This window comes from Engystomops pustulosus, chromosome 5 (genome assembly GCF_040894005.1).
Source record: "Engystomops pustulosus chromosome 5, aEngPut4.maternal, whole genome shotgun sequence".
Lineage (NCBI taxonomy): Eukaryota > Metazoa > Chordata > Amphibia > Anura > Leptodactylidae > Engystomops > Engystomops pustulosus.
In genome coordinates, this window is record NC_092415.1 from 183,653,387 (window position 1) to 183,671,675 (window position 18,289).

The 18,289-nt window shown below is 42.3% G+C and overlaps 1 protein-coding gene across 2 annotated transcripts in view; it reads right to left on the reverse strand.

Annotated features, from left to right (window-relative positions):
- Window positions 1-18,289, reverse strand: part of PITRM1 (pitrilysin metallopeptidase 1) — a 54,977-nt gene that overhangs the window by 8,547 nt on the left and 28,141 nt on the right. For both annotated transcript variants that reach the window (XM_072154001.1, XM_072154000.1), the window contains exons 4-18: window positions 17,786-17,937; window positions 17,504-17,618; window positions 17,318-17,414; window positions 16,328-16,488; window positions 16,018-16,144; window positions 14,502-14,590; window positions 14,038-14,166; window positions 12,072-12,185; window positions 10,440-10,536; window positions 9,945-10,079; window positions 8,919-9,057; window positions 6,871-6,987; window positions 5,932-6,061; window positions 4,147-4,267; window positions 2,560-2,636 (exon numbers count right to left, since the gene is read on the reverse strand). In XM_072154001.1, the coding sequence (XP_072010102.1) occupies window positions 2,560-2,636; window positions 4,147-4,267; window positions 5,932-6,061; window positions 6,871-6,987; window positions 8,919-9,057; window positions 9,945-10,079; window positions 10,440-10,536; window positions 12,072-12,185; window positions 14,038-14,166; window positions 14,502-14,590; window positions 16,018-16,144; window positions 16,328-16,488; window positions 17,318-17,414; window positions 17,504-17,618; window positions 17,786-17,937 (1,800 nt within the window). The remainder of the gene's footprint in view (window positions 1-2,559; window positions 2,637-4,146; window positions 4,268-5,931; window positions 6,062-6,870; window positions 6,988-8,918; window positions 9,058-9,944; window positions 10,080-10,439; window positions 10,537-12,071; window positions 12,186-14,037; window positions 14,167-14,501; window positions 14,591-16,017; window positions 16,145-16,327; window positions 16,489-17,317; window positions 17,415-17,503; window positions 17,619-17,785; window positions 17,938-18,289) is intronic.

The window sequence follows — 18,289 nt, forward strand, 5'->3', positions numbered from 1 at the left end:
CGTGTGCTATAGAAGCAACATTTTTAACTGTTTAAGTGACAGTTGTTAATGAGAGCTACATATGAAGATCTCAATGCCAACCATAACTATAACCCTGAATATCTGCATCTCTGCCGCAAAGAAACACCACTGCTCCTCCGTATATACAAGAAAAATAAAAAGAACATAAACGGTCAATAATTTATGTCCCATAGTGTAGAAGTTTATATTGACCACTGATATATTGGCACATTTACTAAGAGCAGTGCAGGGTGTACTATGTGCAGTTACCTGTCTATAGTGCAGGATTTCTGGTGCAGGTTCTTCATGAATCTGGTGCTCGCTGCACAGCTCTGACAGAGTGCACCACTTTTTTTGGTGCACCTATAATATGAGGCATGCAACACAATTCTGTCTGACTTTGCATGATAAATGTGACGGTCTGAATGAGCACTGGAACGCCCCTTTCAATGGCACAGGGTTTTTTTGCATGAAGAAGAGTGCAGCCGCGACACAAAAGAGTTGCGTGCAACAGAAATGTGGCGCAGACACTTCTTATGCACCTTTGCAAGCAGTTTCCACCTAAAAGAAAGCTCAAAGTCCGACAGGAAACTGACGCAAAGCCCTTAGTAAATGTGCCCCAGGGTTTTATTTATTTCTTTTAATGCGGCTACACAACACTTTCAGCACTGCTACATCTCAGCATGTGTATAGTGCATATGGAATTAATGCAGCTACACAACACTTTCAGCACTGCTACATCTCAGCATGTGAATGTGTATAGTGCATATGGAATTAGGGCAGACAGTCTGTTTAAAACCATGAAAAAACATGTCTGCCAGTACACCAGGGAGGGGGAGATATATATGCATGCTGGGGACCTGCATGTTATGGACAGTTTAATCCTCTAGTCCTCACATACCTTCCAGTATCTAGTTTGCTGTCTCCAGGGCCAGTCATCTGCTTGTTCAGCAAGAGGGTAAGGACTTCGGGGGAGAGGCAAACAATGTAGTGAGGCAGGAACGGATGATCTCTCACTGTCCTGTACGGAACTCCCACATACTTTATCAGCTTCTCCTGCTCTGGATTTGGCAGGGAACAGATTGATCTTCTTAGCATTGTCACCTCTGTGGTGACGCTCCCCTACTCTCCAGCAAGGACTTCTTCTTGTGAGGCGGCAGCACTGGCTCCAGAAGTGCAGGCTGTGGGTCCCTGAGGTTACTGTGCTCTGCAATGCCGCCCCCTACAGGAAGCTGCCATCTGCCGCCTGACGCAAGATTTTCAACTTGCCTCATGGCAGATGCGGCCCTGTGGATGAGCATGGAGACTGCAGCTCCCACTCCCCGGGACTGACCACAGGCTGTTGGCAGGGACCCAGGCAATGCGAATTTACCTTGTATAAACAACTGAAATGATTCCGGATGTTGGCATTTTTTAAATCGGCATTGCATAAGCTATTGTAACCTGTCACCCACTAAAAATCACGTTAAACGATATCTACTAACAAAATCAATCCTGATAAACCAGGGGGACGATCCAGGCACAGTGACTGTGGTAATCTTCTTACCATGGCCTCATTCCTATTAAAATAAACTTTCATAAATATGCTATTGAGCCAGAAGGCCCCAGGGGGAGATGGGTTAGCAGAGCCCCTCCATACTCTTACATCATGGTTTGTTACAATAGCAGAGCAGGTCTCCTCTTCCCCTGCACTTCCTGCTGCTGATAGATTACACAGACAGAGGGAGAGAGCAAGGATGGGGCGAGACATGTTCTGCTCATTGTAACAGCGCAAAGGGGCTCTGGTAACTTCAGGCTCATTTGCATAATTTTAAAAGTTGATTTTAGAAGGAATGAAGGCCATGGACAGTCACAGTTACCACAGTCACGGTGCCGGGATCTATGAGTAAGTGTCCCTGGTTTATGATGATGGATTTTGATGGCAGATTTCCTTTAAAGGAGTACAAAGTGACAACAAAGACCAGTTGTACCACAACTGGTTGTGAATGCGCCCTGCTGCCCTGTGGCACTGAGGGAGATAGCCAAGTGCAGTGCTCGTGCCATAGACAGAAAATAGAGAGGCAGTGTGTATGCTTGACCTGCACCTTCAATTATTTTGTGGTGTAACAAATACAACTCTCATGATAATTAGGAGTCCACTATTTATACCCATTTAATCTGTGGACACATTATTTAGAAAAACCACTATCCATGTAGCGGCCACATCCGAGAAAGAGTAAAAAGAAAGAGAAAGAGCAAAAAAAGGAGAAAAAAAAAAAAATAAAAGAGAAAGAACAAAAAAAGAGAAAAAAAGAAAAAAAAAAGAGAGAAAGAAAGAAACAAAGAGAAGAGAAGAGAAAAAAGAAAGAGATAAAGACAGACGCTGCATTAAAATGTGAGAATACAAGTCTGGTGATCAGGGCCCAATGATCACATCCCCACTCATCAGATGTGGATGGAGGACAGGACTCATTTTCTGTAAAACAAGGCTCAGCAAATAATTTTCAATAATAAAAATAATTTTAGGTTACAATATTGCAGATAAAATTCTTGTGAAGTAAAAGAAATAATGTAAAATACCTGTTGAATATTTCGCTCCATAGGTGCATCATGTCAGGCAAATTCCTATCCAAGCAAAATGATGAAAATAGCACCCCCTGGTGGGAAATAAGAGACAGTACAGTTTTGAGCTTTGTTTTGCCAGGGTCAGAGGACAGCAGATGATAGATAGATAGATAGATAGATAGATAGATAGATAGATAGATAGATAGATAGATAGATAGATAGATAGATAGATAGATAGATAGATAGATAGATAGATAGATAGATAGATAGATAGATAGATAGATAGATAGATACATACATACATACATACACTCACCGGCCACTTTATTAGGTACACCTGTCCAACTGCTCGTTAACACTTAATTTCTAATCAGCCAATCACATGGCGGCAACTCAGTGCATTTAGGCATGTAGACATGGTCAAGACAATCTCCTGCAGTTCTCCCGAGCATCAGTATGGGGAAGAAAGGTGATTTGTGGCCTTTGAACGTGGCATGGTTGTTGGTGCCAGAAGGGCTGGTCTGAGTATTTCAGAAACTGCTGATCTACTGGGATTTTCACGCACAACCATCTCTAGGGTTTACAAAGAATGGTCCGAAAAAGAAAAAACATCCAGTGAGCGCCAGTTCTGTGGGTGGAAATGCCTTGTTGATGCCAGAGGTCAGAGGAGAATGGGCAGACTGGTTCGAGCTGATAGAAAGGCAACAGTGACTCAAATCACCACCCGTTACAACCAAGGTAGGCAGAAGAGCATCTCTGAACGCACAGTACATCGAACTTTGAGGCAGATGGGCTACAGCAGCATAAGACCACACCGGGTGCCACTCCTTTCAGCTAAGAACAGGAAACTGAGGCTACAATTTGCACAAGCTCATCGAAATTGGACAGTAGAAGATTGGAAAAACGTTGCCTGGTCTCATGAGTCTCGATTTCTGCTGCGACATTCGGATGGTAGGGTCAGAATTTGGCGTCAACAACATGAAAGCATGGATCCATCCTGCCTTGTATCAACGGTTCAGGCTGGTGGTGGTGGTGTCATGGTGTGGGGAATATTTTCTTGGCACTCTTTGGGCCCCTTGGTACCAATTGAGCATCGTTGCAACGCCACAGCCTACCTGAGTATTGTTGCTGACCATGTCCATCCCTTTATGACCACAATGTACCCAACATCTGATGGCTACTTTCAGCAGGATAATGCGCCATGTCATAAAGCTGGAATCATCTCAGACTGGTTTCTTGAACATGACAATGAGGTCACTGTACTCAAATGGCTTCCACATTCACCAGATCTCAATCCAATAGAGCATCTTTGGGATGTGGTGGAACGGGAGATTCGCATCATGGATGTGCAGCCGACAAATCTGCGGCAACTGTGTGATGCCATTATGTCAATATGGACCAAAATCTCTGAGGAATGCTTCCAGCACCTTGTTGAATCTATGCCACGTTGTTGAATCTGAAGGCAAAAGGGGGTCCAACCCGTTACTAGCATGGTGTACCTAATAAAGTGGCCGGTGAGTGTAGATGATAGATAGATAGGCGATAGATAGATACATAGATGATAGATAGTATAGATAGGGCTTCCCTGTGCCGTCCTGTCACCTGCTCATAAGTGTCCATGTCGGTGTCATCTGTGACAACGTGTGGCCTGACCGTCAGCCCTCCTGTGGTCAGCTCGATCTGCTGGGCTAGTTCTCGGTAGTCGTACACTCCGGATCCCATCCTGCAGGGAACAACTGCATCCGTCATCACATGCCAGAAGAGACGCAGGAATGAATTGTACTAAAAGTAAAGAGTTTCACGTATATACACCACAAAAAGAGCGTTTACCCCACTATCATTCCCCTCAGATTGGGTATTAAATGTCCCTTTTAGAATTCCATCTTTTATGTGAAATCTCACCCATCATAAAAAATAAAAATCTCCCCCAAAGTCATACAAATATGACTCTTCTCACTTTATTTTCACCTGAAATAAGTTTATTGGTTGCAGGGGCTGTGTCACTTCAGAAATATGCTTTTTGTGTCATTTTAAAGATAAGAATCTCGTCTTTTAGATACCATCAGGCTCATGGTTATGTGGGCTACACAAATTGACAAATTAGGCGGTTAAAATATTGTCAGGAACTTGGATCTTTAGTTGGAAATACAAACTTTAGATATGTTTTAAGCGGTTTGTATCTCTGGTTCTGTAGCTCACAGAACCATAACCCCGATGTGGTCTGCATCTTCCAAGAGCTCTAATACGACACAAAAATCTTGTTTCAATATACTACACAACCAAAGATCGGGGCTTCTAAAATAGCACTACACCTGAAACCACTAAAATTGACTCATCTCACGTGATAATGAGGTGAGAAGAGTCATATTTGCCTAAAATTTGGGAGAGATATTTATAGGTAAACTGGCAAGATTTCAAACAAAATAGGGAATTCTAGAAAGGACATTTCATACCCTACCCGAGGGGGTTAGTAGTTTAGTGGGGTAAAATCTGGTGACAGCTCGTCTTTAAAAAGAATCTGTCACCAGATTTTACCACAACAAACCAGGTAGGGCAAGAAATGCCCTTTTTAGAATTCCCTCTTACTCATTTACCAATAAAAAACGTTTTGAACCCGTTTTTAGCAGTCCGTTAAAAAACGCATGCATTTTTGACCAGTTTTAATTAAGATAGTTGGTCAAACCTGTCATAAAAAGGATGAGTTTTCAAAAACCGAGGTTTTTTAACTGACTGCTTAAAAACCTGCAAAAACGGGTTCAAAACGGCACATGTGCCATCACCCAAAGTCATGTGAAAATGAGCAGAGAAGAGTCATATTTTACCTGAAATGAGTCAAGTTCAGAGGTTGTAGGTGGAATATTACTTCAGATGCCCTGATCTTTGATTTTATAGTACCAGGAAAGAGGGCGTTGTATAAAAGAAAAGGGGGGAAAAAAGCATCTAAAACTATGTATACAACTGTCTGTTTTCTCCTGTTCTGTAGATCATAGAACCAAGAGCCAAATAGAAAGATAAGATATTCATCTGTAATACGATACTACAAGCATACTTCTAGCCGCTATAGGGACCAGACTATGGGACCTGAAGCGACAGTCCATCTGCAACCTCTAAAAGTGACTCTTCTCTGGTCACTGGGAAGATTTTTACAGGTAAAGGGTGAGATTTTATACAAAAGAGGGAACTGTAGAAAGGACATTTTATACCCTGCCTGAGCAGGCTGTTAGGTTAGTTTCCTCACTCCATTCACATAGTTTTGGAGGTCCAAAGTGCTCTCCAAAGCCGAAGTCCAAGCGAACATCACTGAGCTGTCTGGATGCAACTACATGTACATGCTCTGAGAGACAAATATACACTAGACAGGAATAAGGTATACACCAGGGCACTCACTCAGTGAGAACATTGCAGAAGAGGGGCACATAGGGCTTGAGCTCTTCGGGAAGGGTATTGAGGCTGGAGACCGCTCGGAAATACACCACCCCATTAGTGGGCTGGGGGCAGTACTGGACAGGAACATCACCTGAAGTGCAAGACACGGTCATCAGTACAACCACAAGACGTACAACATATACACAACTATACACGAGAAGAGGTGCAACCGCTCCACAATCATTATAAGAAACAAAAAACTAACTTTACGTACCCGAAACCCTGTTCACACTGACACTTCAGGCTCCGCTAGGAGTGGGGAAGGGGCTGGGGGTAGAGATCACGGGTCCGGCCTCAGCCTCTCCGTGGTCTCTCAGGATCATTGGATGTCACCTGTGATGTCAGAGGAAGTGACACCCCATGGTGTGAGGAAGCCACCGATTGGACGCAGCACCACTTTAGACTGGGCGCAGTGTGGGAACCAGAAAATGGAGCAGGTCAGTACGGGTGCACCTTGTATTTTTTTGGCCCCATTCAGTAGTGCATGGAGCAGCTCCCATCAACTCCAAAAGGCTTATACAGGCAGTCCCTGGGTTATATACAAGATAGGTTCTTTAGATTTGTTCTTAAGTTGAATTTGTATGCAAGTTGGAGATGTATATTATAATTGTAACCCCAGGCAATTTTTTATTTGTCCCAGTGACAATTGGATTTTATAAATTATTTACTGTAATGGGACCAAGGATTATCAATAAAGCTTCATTACAGCTGATCATTGCAGCCTGGGGCTATGGTAACATCCAGAGAGCTTCACCAGAGGTCAAAGTGGGCACAGAGGTCCATCTAGGGGTCATCTTTAAGTCAGGTGTCCTTAAGTAGGGGACCGCCTGTATACAGTCACACGGTGCATGCTCACTTGAGCTCTCAATACTCTGGGGTCATACAGACCCTACACGTCACCTGCATAAGCGATTTCCAGTTCCGTGCGTTGGATCGTTCGTTCAATGTCGGACACTTTAAGTGCCGGGAGGCAGGAGGCGTCCTGGGGTTTACTCTGCAAATCGAGAAGTTCTAAACCTGAAGAGAAATAAACATACAGTATTTAAGTCAAAGAGAATAACACTTAGTCACACAAAACACTGACTTGACCTCCTTACCCTCAGGTCTTCCCTAATTTTTTATTTAAATTAAAAAATGGCGTAAATTTTGAACAAAAAAAAGCTGCAGACAGTATTAGGAATTACCCTTTGAGATAAGAGTATCCATACTTTTGGGTAGGACTGAGAAAAATAGGCTGGTATTCCAGGATTGTGTCTGGACTCCGGTGGTGCACTGGTGTACGAGATCTCTTCACCTCACCTTTGAGAACCTGCTGCAGTATTAAAACAGAGAAACCTACTAGAGCCTGGGGGGGGGGGTTATGCAGCAGAACAGTGAAGAGATCTCACACACCAGTGCATCAGAGTGCTTCAAGTCCAGATACAATCCTGGAATATAAATTTTTACAGGCAAAAATTTTTTTTGCCTGTAAAAGTGGATGCGGTCTAAGTCACAACATCAGATGACAAACTCATGCCAATAAATAGAAAGAAGGTAAGCCTACTAATAGGAGAGGCAATGAGATTGATCATCCAGCACCAGACACATGATATTTGGCTCAGTTTATGACCGTCTAGTCTTACGGTCTGCGTTTTGGATGATAATTGCGCCATTGTCTTCTGATGGAGGCACATTATCTTACGTAAACAGGCAATGTCCTGCCAACAATAACAAAACTGTAGATGATCATTGTGCACACAACTATTGCTTCTCACACAGCCACAATGACAACTTATTGTGCAAATGAAAGTTGATAAACTTGTTATATCACCTTACCATATAGGGCAGTGGTGGCGAACCTATGGCACGGGTGCCAGAGGCGGCACTCAGAGCCCTTTCTGTGGGCACCCGGGCCATCGCCCCAGCACACCAGACAGGACTCAAAGAATCTTCCTGCAGTTCCAAGCAACTTAAAAGATGCTGCTTTCAGTGATATTTTGATACTGACTTCGCTACTTGGTACTGTAGGAAGAGGGAGAATTGGACAGGGTCGAATTATTTTTGGAGGACCTCCTGCTGGCCCCACGATTCTCTGTATACAGAGGGTAACTGGAAAGAAGCTAAAATGATGAAAATTTTCCATCTTTCTACTGTGTTGCTGTCCATAGGAGGCCAATATGATTGAAAGTTGTTGAACAGGGAGCAAGAAGTTACTGCTTTAATTTTTGGTTGGCACCTCGCAATAAATGAGCAAGGTTTTGCGTTGCAGTTTTGGCACTCGGCCTCTAAAAGGTTCGCCATCGCTGATATAGGGGGTATTAAAGGGTAGTTCTGATTATAAAAAGCTACAGTGTTGGATATTGGCCCTAGAGATCTACTGCTACAAACAACTTACAAAAAGGTATGATAACAAAGGACTATGAAAACTTAAATGCATTTATAGTGCAGGATTGTGGCTGGACTTGTTGCACTGAGGAACTCATCACACTGCTGTGTCAAACTGCTCACCCCATTGCTGTAATAGGGGCTTTGCTGTAAGATCTCACATACCAGTGCACACCTGTGCTCAAAGTCCAGCTACAATCCTGGAATATAAATGCATTTTCCCCAATTCTGCTGCTACCTATATACTGCAATTATCTCTTGCGTTCTAAGTAATTTGGAATTCCAAAATTTGGGATAACCACAGGTCTTCATATCCCCAATATAAATGAAGCCACTGCTAAATTCTCCTCAATCGGATTTCCTGGGGCTTGTCTTTACCAGCATCTGGATTATTAGAGATTTTGAGTCTCTTTAGTTTTCATGTCCTGCCCCACAGTGTCATGTATGAACTCTGCAAAACCCAAACTTTGCCCACCTCGGGGGCAGAGCCTAAATGATCAACTTCTATGCAGTTGTGGTCAAAAACAATCCATGTGAATACGAGCAGCTTGTTTCATGTGTATAATTCACCAGCAAGATGTTACCTTTCTCATACACTTCCTTCTTCTGTTCTTCAGTCAGGGCTTTGACCTTCTCTTTCAGTTTTTCGTTCTCCTGTTCAGCTTTCTTCTCATAATACTTCTCATCGGGACTCATTGTTAAAGACATTACGTGAGGATTATCCTATTACAGCAAGAACACAATAATAAAACGGTCATATGCATGTAGAGGACTTGGCTCTTCACCAATAATATGATCAAAAAGTGCAAATTTAAAGAGTCACAAAACGTTATTGTTATTTCTCAATTGAAAGGAGCAGCAGAGAATAGTAAACTTTGTAAAGTACTTCATTCAGTAAAGCAGCTTCTCTGTGACTTTTCTATCTGCTTCTTTCTCCTGTAGTGAGCAGTGTATCTGAAAGCCTTCTGAGCGCTGTCCACTAAAACAGATAAGGTGGCTAATGATTAACTCTTTCCACACCTAGAGAGCATTTCCCTTGATGATTCAGCTCCATGAGATTAGACAACCCAGGGACTGTCTGTAAGGAGATAAGTCTTTAGACACTATCAGGCGCCTTTATCTCTCAGCTGTCAGTGGATACAGGACAGAAAGATGGTTTATACAAACTGATTTATAGGGAAGGGCAGTGAGAGGAGAAAGAAAGACATGGGAAGAGATTTTTTTTTTAAAGAAAGTTTGTTTTATGCATAATTAATTTATGAAAACTTGTAAAAAATTTACTTAGGGTGGGATCACACCAGGCGCTTGCATTTAGTTTACCTAAGCTGTACACCTAACTACATTGGATATACAGTAAAAGGGTATAATCACTGGGGGTCGTCAGAAATCACCAGGTCTGAGGCGGAATTAGAGGGAGCCATCTTGAAAATCCCATAGAGGTGAATGGAGCAGTGGCCAAGTATAAGCACCACCTACATCGGGTACTCATGGACCCTGTCTGTGGGGTCGCTGGAGGAACAGGATTTGTGTTTGAACCCCTTTAAGTCATGTAACAGATTTAATTATTTATTTATTATGTGAGGTCTTCCATTAAGGTTACATGGAATTACCTGAAAGTACTGCTTGACCTTGTCTTGGAGGAATCTGGGTTTTTCTTTAAGAAGTTGTCGGAATTTTTCTATTTGCTCGGAAACTTTCAACAAGTCGACTGGGTTGCCGCCATGATTCCAAAAAGAGGCAAGATTCTTATAGGAGAGAATAGAACAATGGATAAAGACTTTCTACAATCTAAACATATTGGTTAGGCTACATGCACAAGTTTGCAGTTCCCGGGGTGGAGAGGGGACTGGGGAGCACTCCTCACCCCTCCCCTCTCCACAGGGAGCTGAGCGGAGGTGCAGGTCTATGGTGACCGTGAACTAGCTGCCATCTTCATGGGGAGCTCACACCCGCTATCTGCAGACCTGTGCACGCTTCCTTACAGAGAGACATCCAGGATTGTGGTTGGAACATTAATATGTAACATCTTTAAACATTAACACACACACACACATATATATATTATGGGATACATGTCATGGGGATGAGCGTATAGTCAGACTTACTGAGGATATTATGAAGCCGAAGTTTGTAGGCTGGTTCTTCATCTGGATCTCAAGCGAGTGGAGAATGGCTTCAATTCTCTCCGGATCAAAACCCTTCCTGCAATAAAAACAGACCTCAGAATAAAAACTTTATGCCTGGCACATAAAGGGTCAATTCTTATGACTCCTAATGAGGGAGCTCTGGAACTGGGAGCCAAAGAAAATCAAGCACACTTTCTATTTTTGGGTCACCCCCTGCCAAAGGTCCCAAGGGTTTTCACATAATTCATAGAAAGTCCCTTTAAGGCTGTGCCTGGATTATAATTAAGTCTACTCTAAACACCGAAGAGCCAACCGACCATGAGGATTATACCATCAGAAGGATGAAGACCTTTAAGGGAAATCTACCGTCAAAATCAAGAATGGATAAACTTACTCATAGATCCAGGGACCATGACTGTGGTAATCTTCTCATATTTGGTATCCATGGCTTCCTTCTACAATCAACTTTAACAATGATGTTAACGAGTCGGGAATGCTTTACCTCCGTTCTGCAGATTCACAGGCTGTTACTCTGTGCAGAAACACTTTGCCCCTTACATCAGGCAGGGGAGTGAGGGGAGTTAAGATGATGGGAGGGTGAGACAGTGTAACAGCCTGTGAATTTACAACATGAAGGGGGTCTGGTAACGTCCCCTGCAGTCCTTCAGAGCCATTTAGAAGGAAGAAGGAGGTCATGGATAACAAATATAAGAAGATTACCACAGTCAAGGTGTCTGGATCTATGAGTAAGTGTCCCTGGTTTATCATGATGGAGTTTGATGGTAGATTTCCTTTAAAGGAGTGTTTTTTAATTAAGTACACTTACATACACAAAATAGGCATCAGGCATTTATATCCTATTTCCTTCCTTCTATACCAGTGGTGGCGAACCTATGGCACGGGTGCCAGAAGTGGCACTCGGAGCCATTTCTTTGGGCACTCAGCCCATCACCCCAGGACAGAGTTCACCAAATAGGAACCAAAATCAACCATGTCCCAGGCAACTTAAGAGATGCTGCTCTCAGCGCTATTTTAAAGCGACATTTAATTGGCTGTTTGGAACTGCAGGAAAAGTGAGATGGTGTTGACAGAAATGCATTATCTTTGGAGGTCATCCTGCTGGACCCACCATTTTTCCTCTACAGAGACACCATGGAGAGTAGCTACAACGAGAGCCTGAATTTGCCCTCCTTCTTTCAGCTGTATTGGTTGCCTCAGGGGGCGATACAATTGAAAGATGTGGAAGAACAGGCAGCAATAAGTTACTGCTTAAAATGCCATGTTGGCACTTCACGGGAAAATAAGTGGATTTTGGTTGTAGTTTGGGCACGCTGTCTCCAAAAGGTTCGCCATCACTGTTCTAAACTAGCCTTGTACTTTGAGCATAGCAGCAGGGCATGGATGAAGGACCCTCATTTTCATGAAGAGTGGAAATCCTACTGATCATAGTCTCTGCCCAAATAGGACTAATGGCGAAACTATGAAAAACAGAGATAAAATTTATCTTCCCATTATATCCGATATATTCAGCCTCAAGACCTGTCTGACATATCTGATGTCCCTGCGCCCCCACATCCCAAAGTCAATAATGTACTGCAGACTCAGACTTACTCGATAACCTCATGAAAAGTTTTATTGATGATTTCTTTCACAGTCTTCACATCTTCTTTCCGTATTCCCTGCAGTCCAATGCTGAAGAAGGTGTCTCTGGTGGAATCGTTGTATCTAGTATCAATGACAGAGGGAAAAAAAGAAATAAAACTACAATGTCCAAGTTTTCAGAATCGTATATAAGACCTCTTTCAAATAGTCTCAGAATCAACCCATTTCCTTAGTTCCAAATCCGATTGGCCACTATCACTACACATTAGTAGGGCAAGTACAAGACCCTAATAAGGTCACCCACTTAGTTCTATGATAGAATGGGCGTACACACAGTAATGACTATACGGACCCCTCCATCCACTTGGAGGCAGCAGGACACGGGATATATTACGTAAACATATTACAAAAAGCTCAATAAATACTACATCTAGCCTTGATACTTTACACTACACACTGAACCACAGTGTTCCAGTCAGAACACCTTTTTGTAATATGTACCTTGATTGTACTCGTTTATTCTATACCTTGGTTTAGCCAGCACACGCAGTCAGGTGTTTACAGGTTACTTCGGAAGTACTTTATTCTCTGTGTGAGTGGGTGTTGTTGGTTTATACTCACCTGTGTAACCAACATTGCATCTTATATATGTATTTGGTACTTTTTAAGTGATTTTTACTTTGAGTTTTCCTTGTATGTTTTGTGTGTAACCCAATAATAATAAAGATTTTTGGAATTTTTGTGCCACACTTTGCCATATGACACACTGGCTTTGTTCTTTGTTTATGCATCAATTGTTTGTTAGTGTGTCGGCAATAACTATACTTGATTAGGCTGTGCTAGGTCATTTTTGTGTTTAACACCACATGTCACGATTGCGGAAATGTAGAGTTGATGCTAACTGGTCTAGGGCGCTCCGGCTATGTCACCGCATTGTCTCTTTTTAGAATTTATTCCCACTCCCTGTTCCGATTCAAGTCCAGAGAAGCGGAACTTGTATGGGACCAAGGGTGGGAATAATTCGATGATGTACCTGGACCACCGCAGGCCAATTAGAATAACTCTATATTGCTGCAATTGCACCAATTAGAGTTATAATAAAAGAAGTCCTGAGGAACAAACTTCTTAGTAGGACACGTCTATCAACTGATGGTAGATGTCCTTTAACACCTTAATGATCCCCGACGTATTTGTACTTTTGACATCAGCCCTCTTCATATATCCTTAAAGGGAACCTGTCAGCAGAAACTGAATAAACCACTATCAGTATGTTGCTAAGCAGCTGAACACCTTCCAGATTGTGTTTCTTTCATGGCCCAGTGTGGTGGCATCATCCAGAAAATCTACTTTAAAGTAAAATTGGTTGTATAAAGTCAAGGAGGTGGAGATTTTAACACTGAAGTCCAGCTCTCTTCTTCAAAAAACCCCATTCACTGTAATTGAGGGTCCTGCATCAGGAGAAGTCACTAACCAAATCTTCTTAAGTTCAAATGCATGATGTCAATCCCAGAGGAGGAGGTGTTCAGTCTTAAACTCTCCGCCTCTTTGACTTTATACAACCATTTTACATCTCACTTAAAAGTTGACTTTCTGGGTGATGCCCCACACTGGACCATGAAAGAAACAAAAACTGGAATGTATTAAAAACGGTTGGACAACATACTAGTAGTGGTTTATTAGGCCAATTGCTGATGACAGGTTCCCTTTAAGTATACGGTTGTAAGGGGGTATCTCTCCAACCAGGAGAAACGGGGTTCTGTGTACTTGTCTCTTACAGGAACAGGTCCTCCACCAATCAGCTGACTCACTAATGGAGCTGTAAGAACAGCACTTTTCTAAGTGTAGTGGCCCCTGAAGCTCAGCCGCCATTCACACAGATTACAGAGCTATGGTTACAGCTATGTAACTATATAAAATAAGTACAATTAATAAAATAAAGAATTATAAAATAAAAATATATATATTGCCGACTTACCCGGTATCTGGAGTGAAATCTGTCCCAATGTTGGCCTCAATCAGGGCTTTATAGAAAGGTGAATTTGGTCCATCCACCAGCAAAGATGACAAATTACTCAATGTAAAGGTCTCAAAGGAGTCTGTAATACTAGGAACCAGAACACACCAGAACCATTAGAATGTGGACTAAATTCCGAGTGTTTAGTAGAGATATAAAACTACACAAATGTATAACGCACTTCATATATTGGAATACTATGAAGAGCAGTCAGGATTGTTATATTGATAGAGGTCACCAATGCCCCCACTATAAACATGGCTTTAGTTAGACACAACCCGTTTACTTGTGTACAGCCGCCTTACAATGTGGTCCAGAGGAGGCCAAATTAACCTCCCATTTAGTCACATAACATATAAGATACATAATAAGATAAACAATACAATACATAAATATGAATAAGATCTGCGGAAACCTTTACTCACTCTGACAGCAGGTAGCTCATGCTGAACATGGTCTGTTTGGCCTGGTCAGATGCCATTGTGTCCACTCCACAAGTGATCTCATATTCTTTCTGCAAATGTTATTATTTTAGTTAATATATTTTTGAGCTGGATCTCAAAATGATTAGGAAAAAAAATAAAAAATCTTCTAGCAAAAAACTCATGTTTTGGCAATGAACACCCCAAATATTGATCATCGAAACAAGGGTGAATGAAACAACCCTTTAAAAGGACATCTACCATCAGGATGAAGGATTGCAAACCCAGCACATTGACATACTGGTGTGTGTCCCCTCTGGTAGCATCGGCTTTTCTTTTACCTTCTTATATCCTTGTTTTTGCAAGAAAATGCTTTAAAAATTATGCAAATTAGTCTGAGGGCACCATAGATGTTAATGTAGCCTGGAGCCCCTTTAGGATTATTTTTTTCATAAAAACAAGGTCATAAGAAGCTAAAAAAAGAGTGGATCCTGCCAGAGGGGGCACGCACCAGTATGTCCGTGTGCTTGGTTTACTTGGCTTATTCTGGATTTTATAGTGAATTCATGCCAAAATCCTGATAAAATCTACTAACATTCTGCCTCAAATTTAAATGGGGGTTGTAACCCTATTACAAATCTACAGAAAAATATCTTTATGTACATCCACCAAAAATCTTGAGTGTCTGTGTAATAAAACCATAGTATGTATGGCCCCATTCAATACAGTTGGTCAGTGTGCAATCCATATCTAGTCCAAAAAAAACTCTATGGTCCAGAGCTGAATTCACTTTTCCCATGAGTGACTTTAGTCTGAAAAACCAAGCATTGAATCACTGAACCGAGCTCCGCATGTCCTTTCAGTTCATTTATTTAAGGTTCGGTCCAGTAACCTGCTTGTGGCCGATGGGCTTAAGACTTGGTTGTTTCACATTTAAGCTGTGAAACCTCAGATTTGGTGAATTTGCATTACAAAAAAAAAAAATAAAAATAATCACATTTGCCAACTTAATCATCACAAGTATAAGGAGTCCCACACCTTGGGGTTATTGATCATACACCAGCGCTAGATTGCCCTACTGTGTATCTGGCGGGGTCCAGTTCGGCATTTATCTGTACGCCAGGCCATGTAAAAGATGCAGCCGGCAAATTATCCCTTATAAAAAACGATGGCTGCAGCGACTGCGCAGAATCAGGAACGTCCTGCGCCTGCCCACTCCCCACCGGCTGCACCGAGCCCCTATCCGGCAGTGACCCACTTCAAGCCCCTCCATGCCTCCCTGGCGTGGAGGTGGCAAAAAGGGGGATATAAACGGAAGTGGTGTGGTGCAGAAGCCCTGATCCTGATAAATACCCCCCTTTGACTCCATGTGCAAGACAGAGTTGACAAACAGGCCGAATTTAGTTCAGCTTTTCTGGGTTTCATGTCTGCAAATCTGCCCAATGCAAGGAGAGAACTTGCTAACGTGCAACTGAAAATAATTTTCTAAAAAAATAGTCAAAGGGAAACATAAACCTACCGGACTACTCCACCTCTGCTGCTTGGGGACATTAGTGTGTGGGTCAATGCGATCAAACTTGCTCAAGGCATCTTCATGAATCTGTTTTAAGTGCTGCTCCAATGGAAAATCTCCATAGGTGAAGAACCTGGAGGAGAAAGAAAATGCAAATGTGATTTCCATATTCCCAGATCCCACATATACTCATCTAGTTACAAGCTACACAGAGAGGTCTGTAATAATAACATATTACAAGAAAGATACAATACAGCACTACATTACTCAAAACTACTAGGACACCCAGTATGGGGCTGGCACTCCTACACTGTACCTGGCATTGCTTGGGTGATAGTGAGTGGCGTGGAATTTCTTCAGCTGATTCCAGGTCAGGTCCGGAATATCCAGTGGTTCCCCACCGGATACAACAGCGTATGTGTTGTCCGGAAGAAGCTTGTTCTGCAGATTCTGAATGAATATTCTCTCATTATCTGACTAAGGGAGACAAAAAAATACATTCCTTACTAAAAATGATTCAACCTTCATATTCACACAAAATAAACATAAGAGAAGTGATACTTATTTCACCCTTACAAACACAGAGATAATTCCCACACTGGATTATCTTGTTCAAACAAGCCCTGTGGTTTTTGTGGCAACTTTACGTTGTAGTTTTTGAGTCCGAGCCAAAACTTATGTAACAAATAAATGGGAAACAAAGAACAAACGTGGCTACATTCACACCAACATATGCCCGACAGGCCATTGCCGGACAGGCATACCTTCGCCGGAATGGAGAGGAGGGATGACTCCTTCCCTCTCCATAGAGATACATGGCGCACAACACCGTAACACGGGGAAAGATAGGACATGTCCTATCTTTTCCCCGTGTACAGAGATGTACAGTGCCACACGTGTGCTGCACCTATGCGCTCCGTGCCTCCATTGCCATTGCTTTCCGCAACAATCTGCCTGCAGCAAGAACCAAATCTAATCTTAAAGAGGTTGTCCGACTATTAAAAATTGCAGAGGTGGGCTGGGGTGCTGTTACACCAGGCATACCAAAGTTGGAGCGTAGGTGCCATGCTCCGGTACAAAAAAAAACTGTGCCGCAGACCGCAAGCCACGGAGGAGGAAAATACAGGTTGATTTATTTTTAACAGCAACCCCCAACCCACCTCCAGACTTTTTAATAAAGTTGGAAACCCTTTTTAAGTGAAAATATTTTGAACCAAATATAAACACTTACAATTACAAAGACATCTAACCAGAATTGGGAAATTAAAGTAAAAGAAAAACATTAAACAAAAAACATAAAACTCACAAATACGCCCTTCATCTCATTGAACACGACGCCCTTGAAGATCATAGGAGAATTGCGGTCGGTGGGATTTTGATACTCCAATCTCCATCCTTCTTGCCTGTAAGCATAAACAATAGGAATTCAATACTGGAGAACGTTTCTTAAAATTTGTAAACGAAAACTAATAATCTATCAGAATTGTGGTACCAGAAATCTAGTTCTCTAAGTTTCGGGAAAAACACAGCATCTAAGTAGACAGACATGAGATTCTTGAAGTCCTTGGCATTCTGAGTGGAGAACGGGTACATTGTGTAATCGCTTGCTGCAAAAAAAAAAAAATGTAAAAAAAAAATTGGAAAAGAATTTAAAAATTGGAAAAAAAAAATTGTCTGTGCCAAGGACAGAGCACATGAGGGAGAAGCTATAAAAGTAATCTTTATGATACAACCCCAAGCCACCATCACACAATACACTAACGAGTCTTCATACCTGTAAATGCATTCATAAAGGTGGATAAGGATCGATTTAACATCTTGAAGAATGGATCTCTGCATGGATACTTCTCAGAACCGCACAGAACTGTGTGCTCCAGGATGTGTGGCACTCCGGTGCTGTCCAGAGGGGTCGTCAGGAACTGTACACTATAAAGGGAGACATGTTTTTTAGGTTTAGTGGTTACGTTTCTAGTTCATTTTTTAGGGCAGGTGGAGATGGACTCGCGTTTAGAGGGGTTAACTGCGGTTGTGAAATTTGGGGTTGGGGACAGAGGTTAAGATTATACTTATCCCTTTCAGAGGAAGACTACTGACTCCAAGACGTTCCGAAGCAATGTCTGGGATTGCTAAAAAGCAGGGACAGGACAGGGATTGGAGCTGACATCACAGACAGCCCCTGAGGAGCAGAGGATCTGAGGAACCTGGAGCCAGGGACGATCTCCAAAAGGGACACGTTCTTCTATTTCCCCTTAAATGTCAACAAAAGCAGAAAACCCCT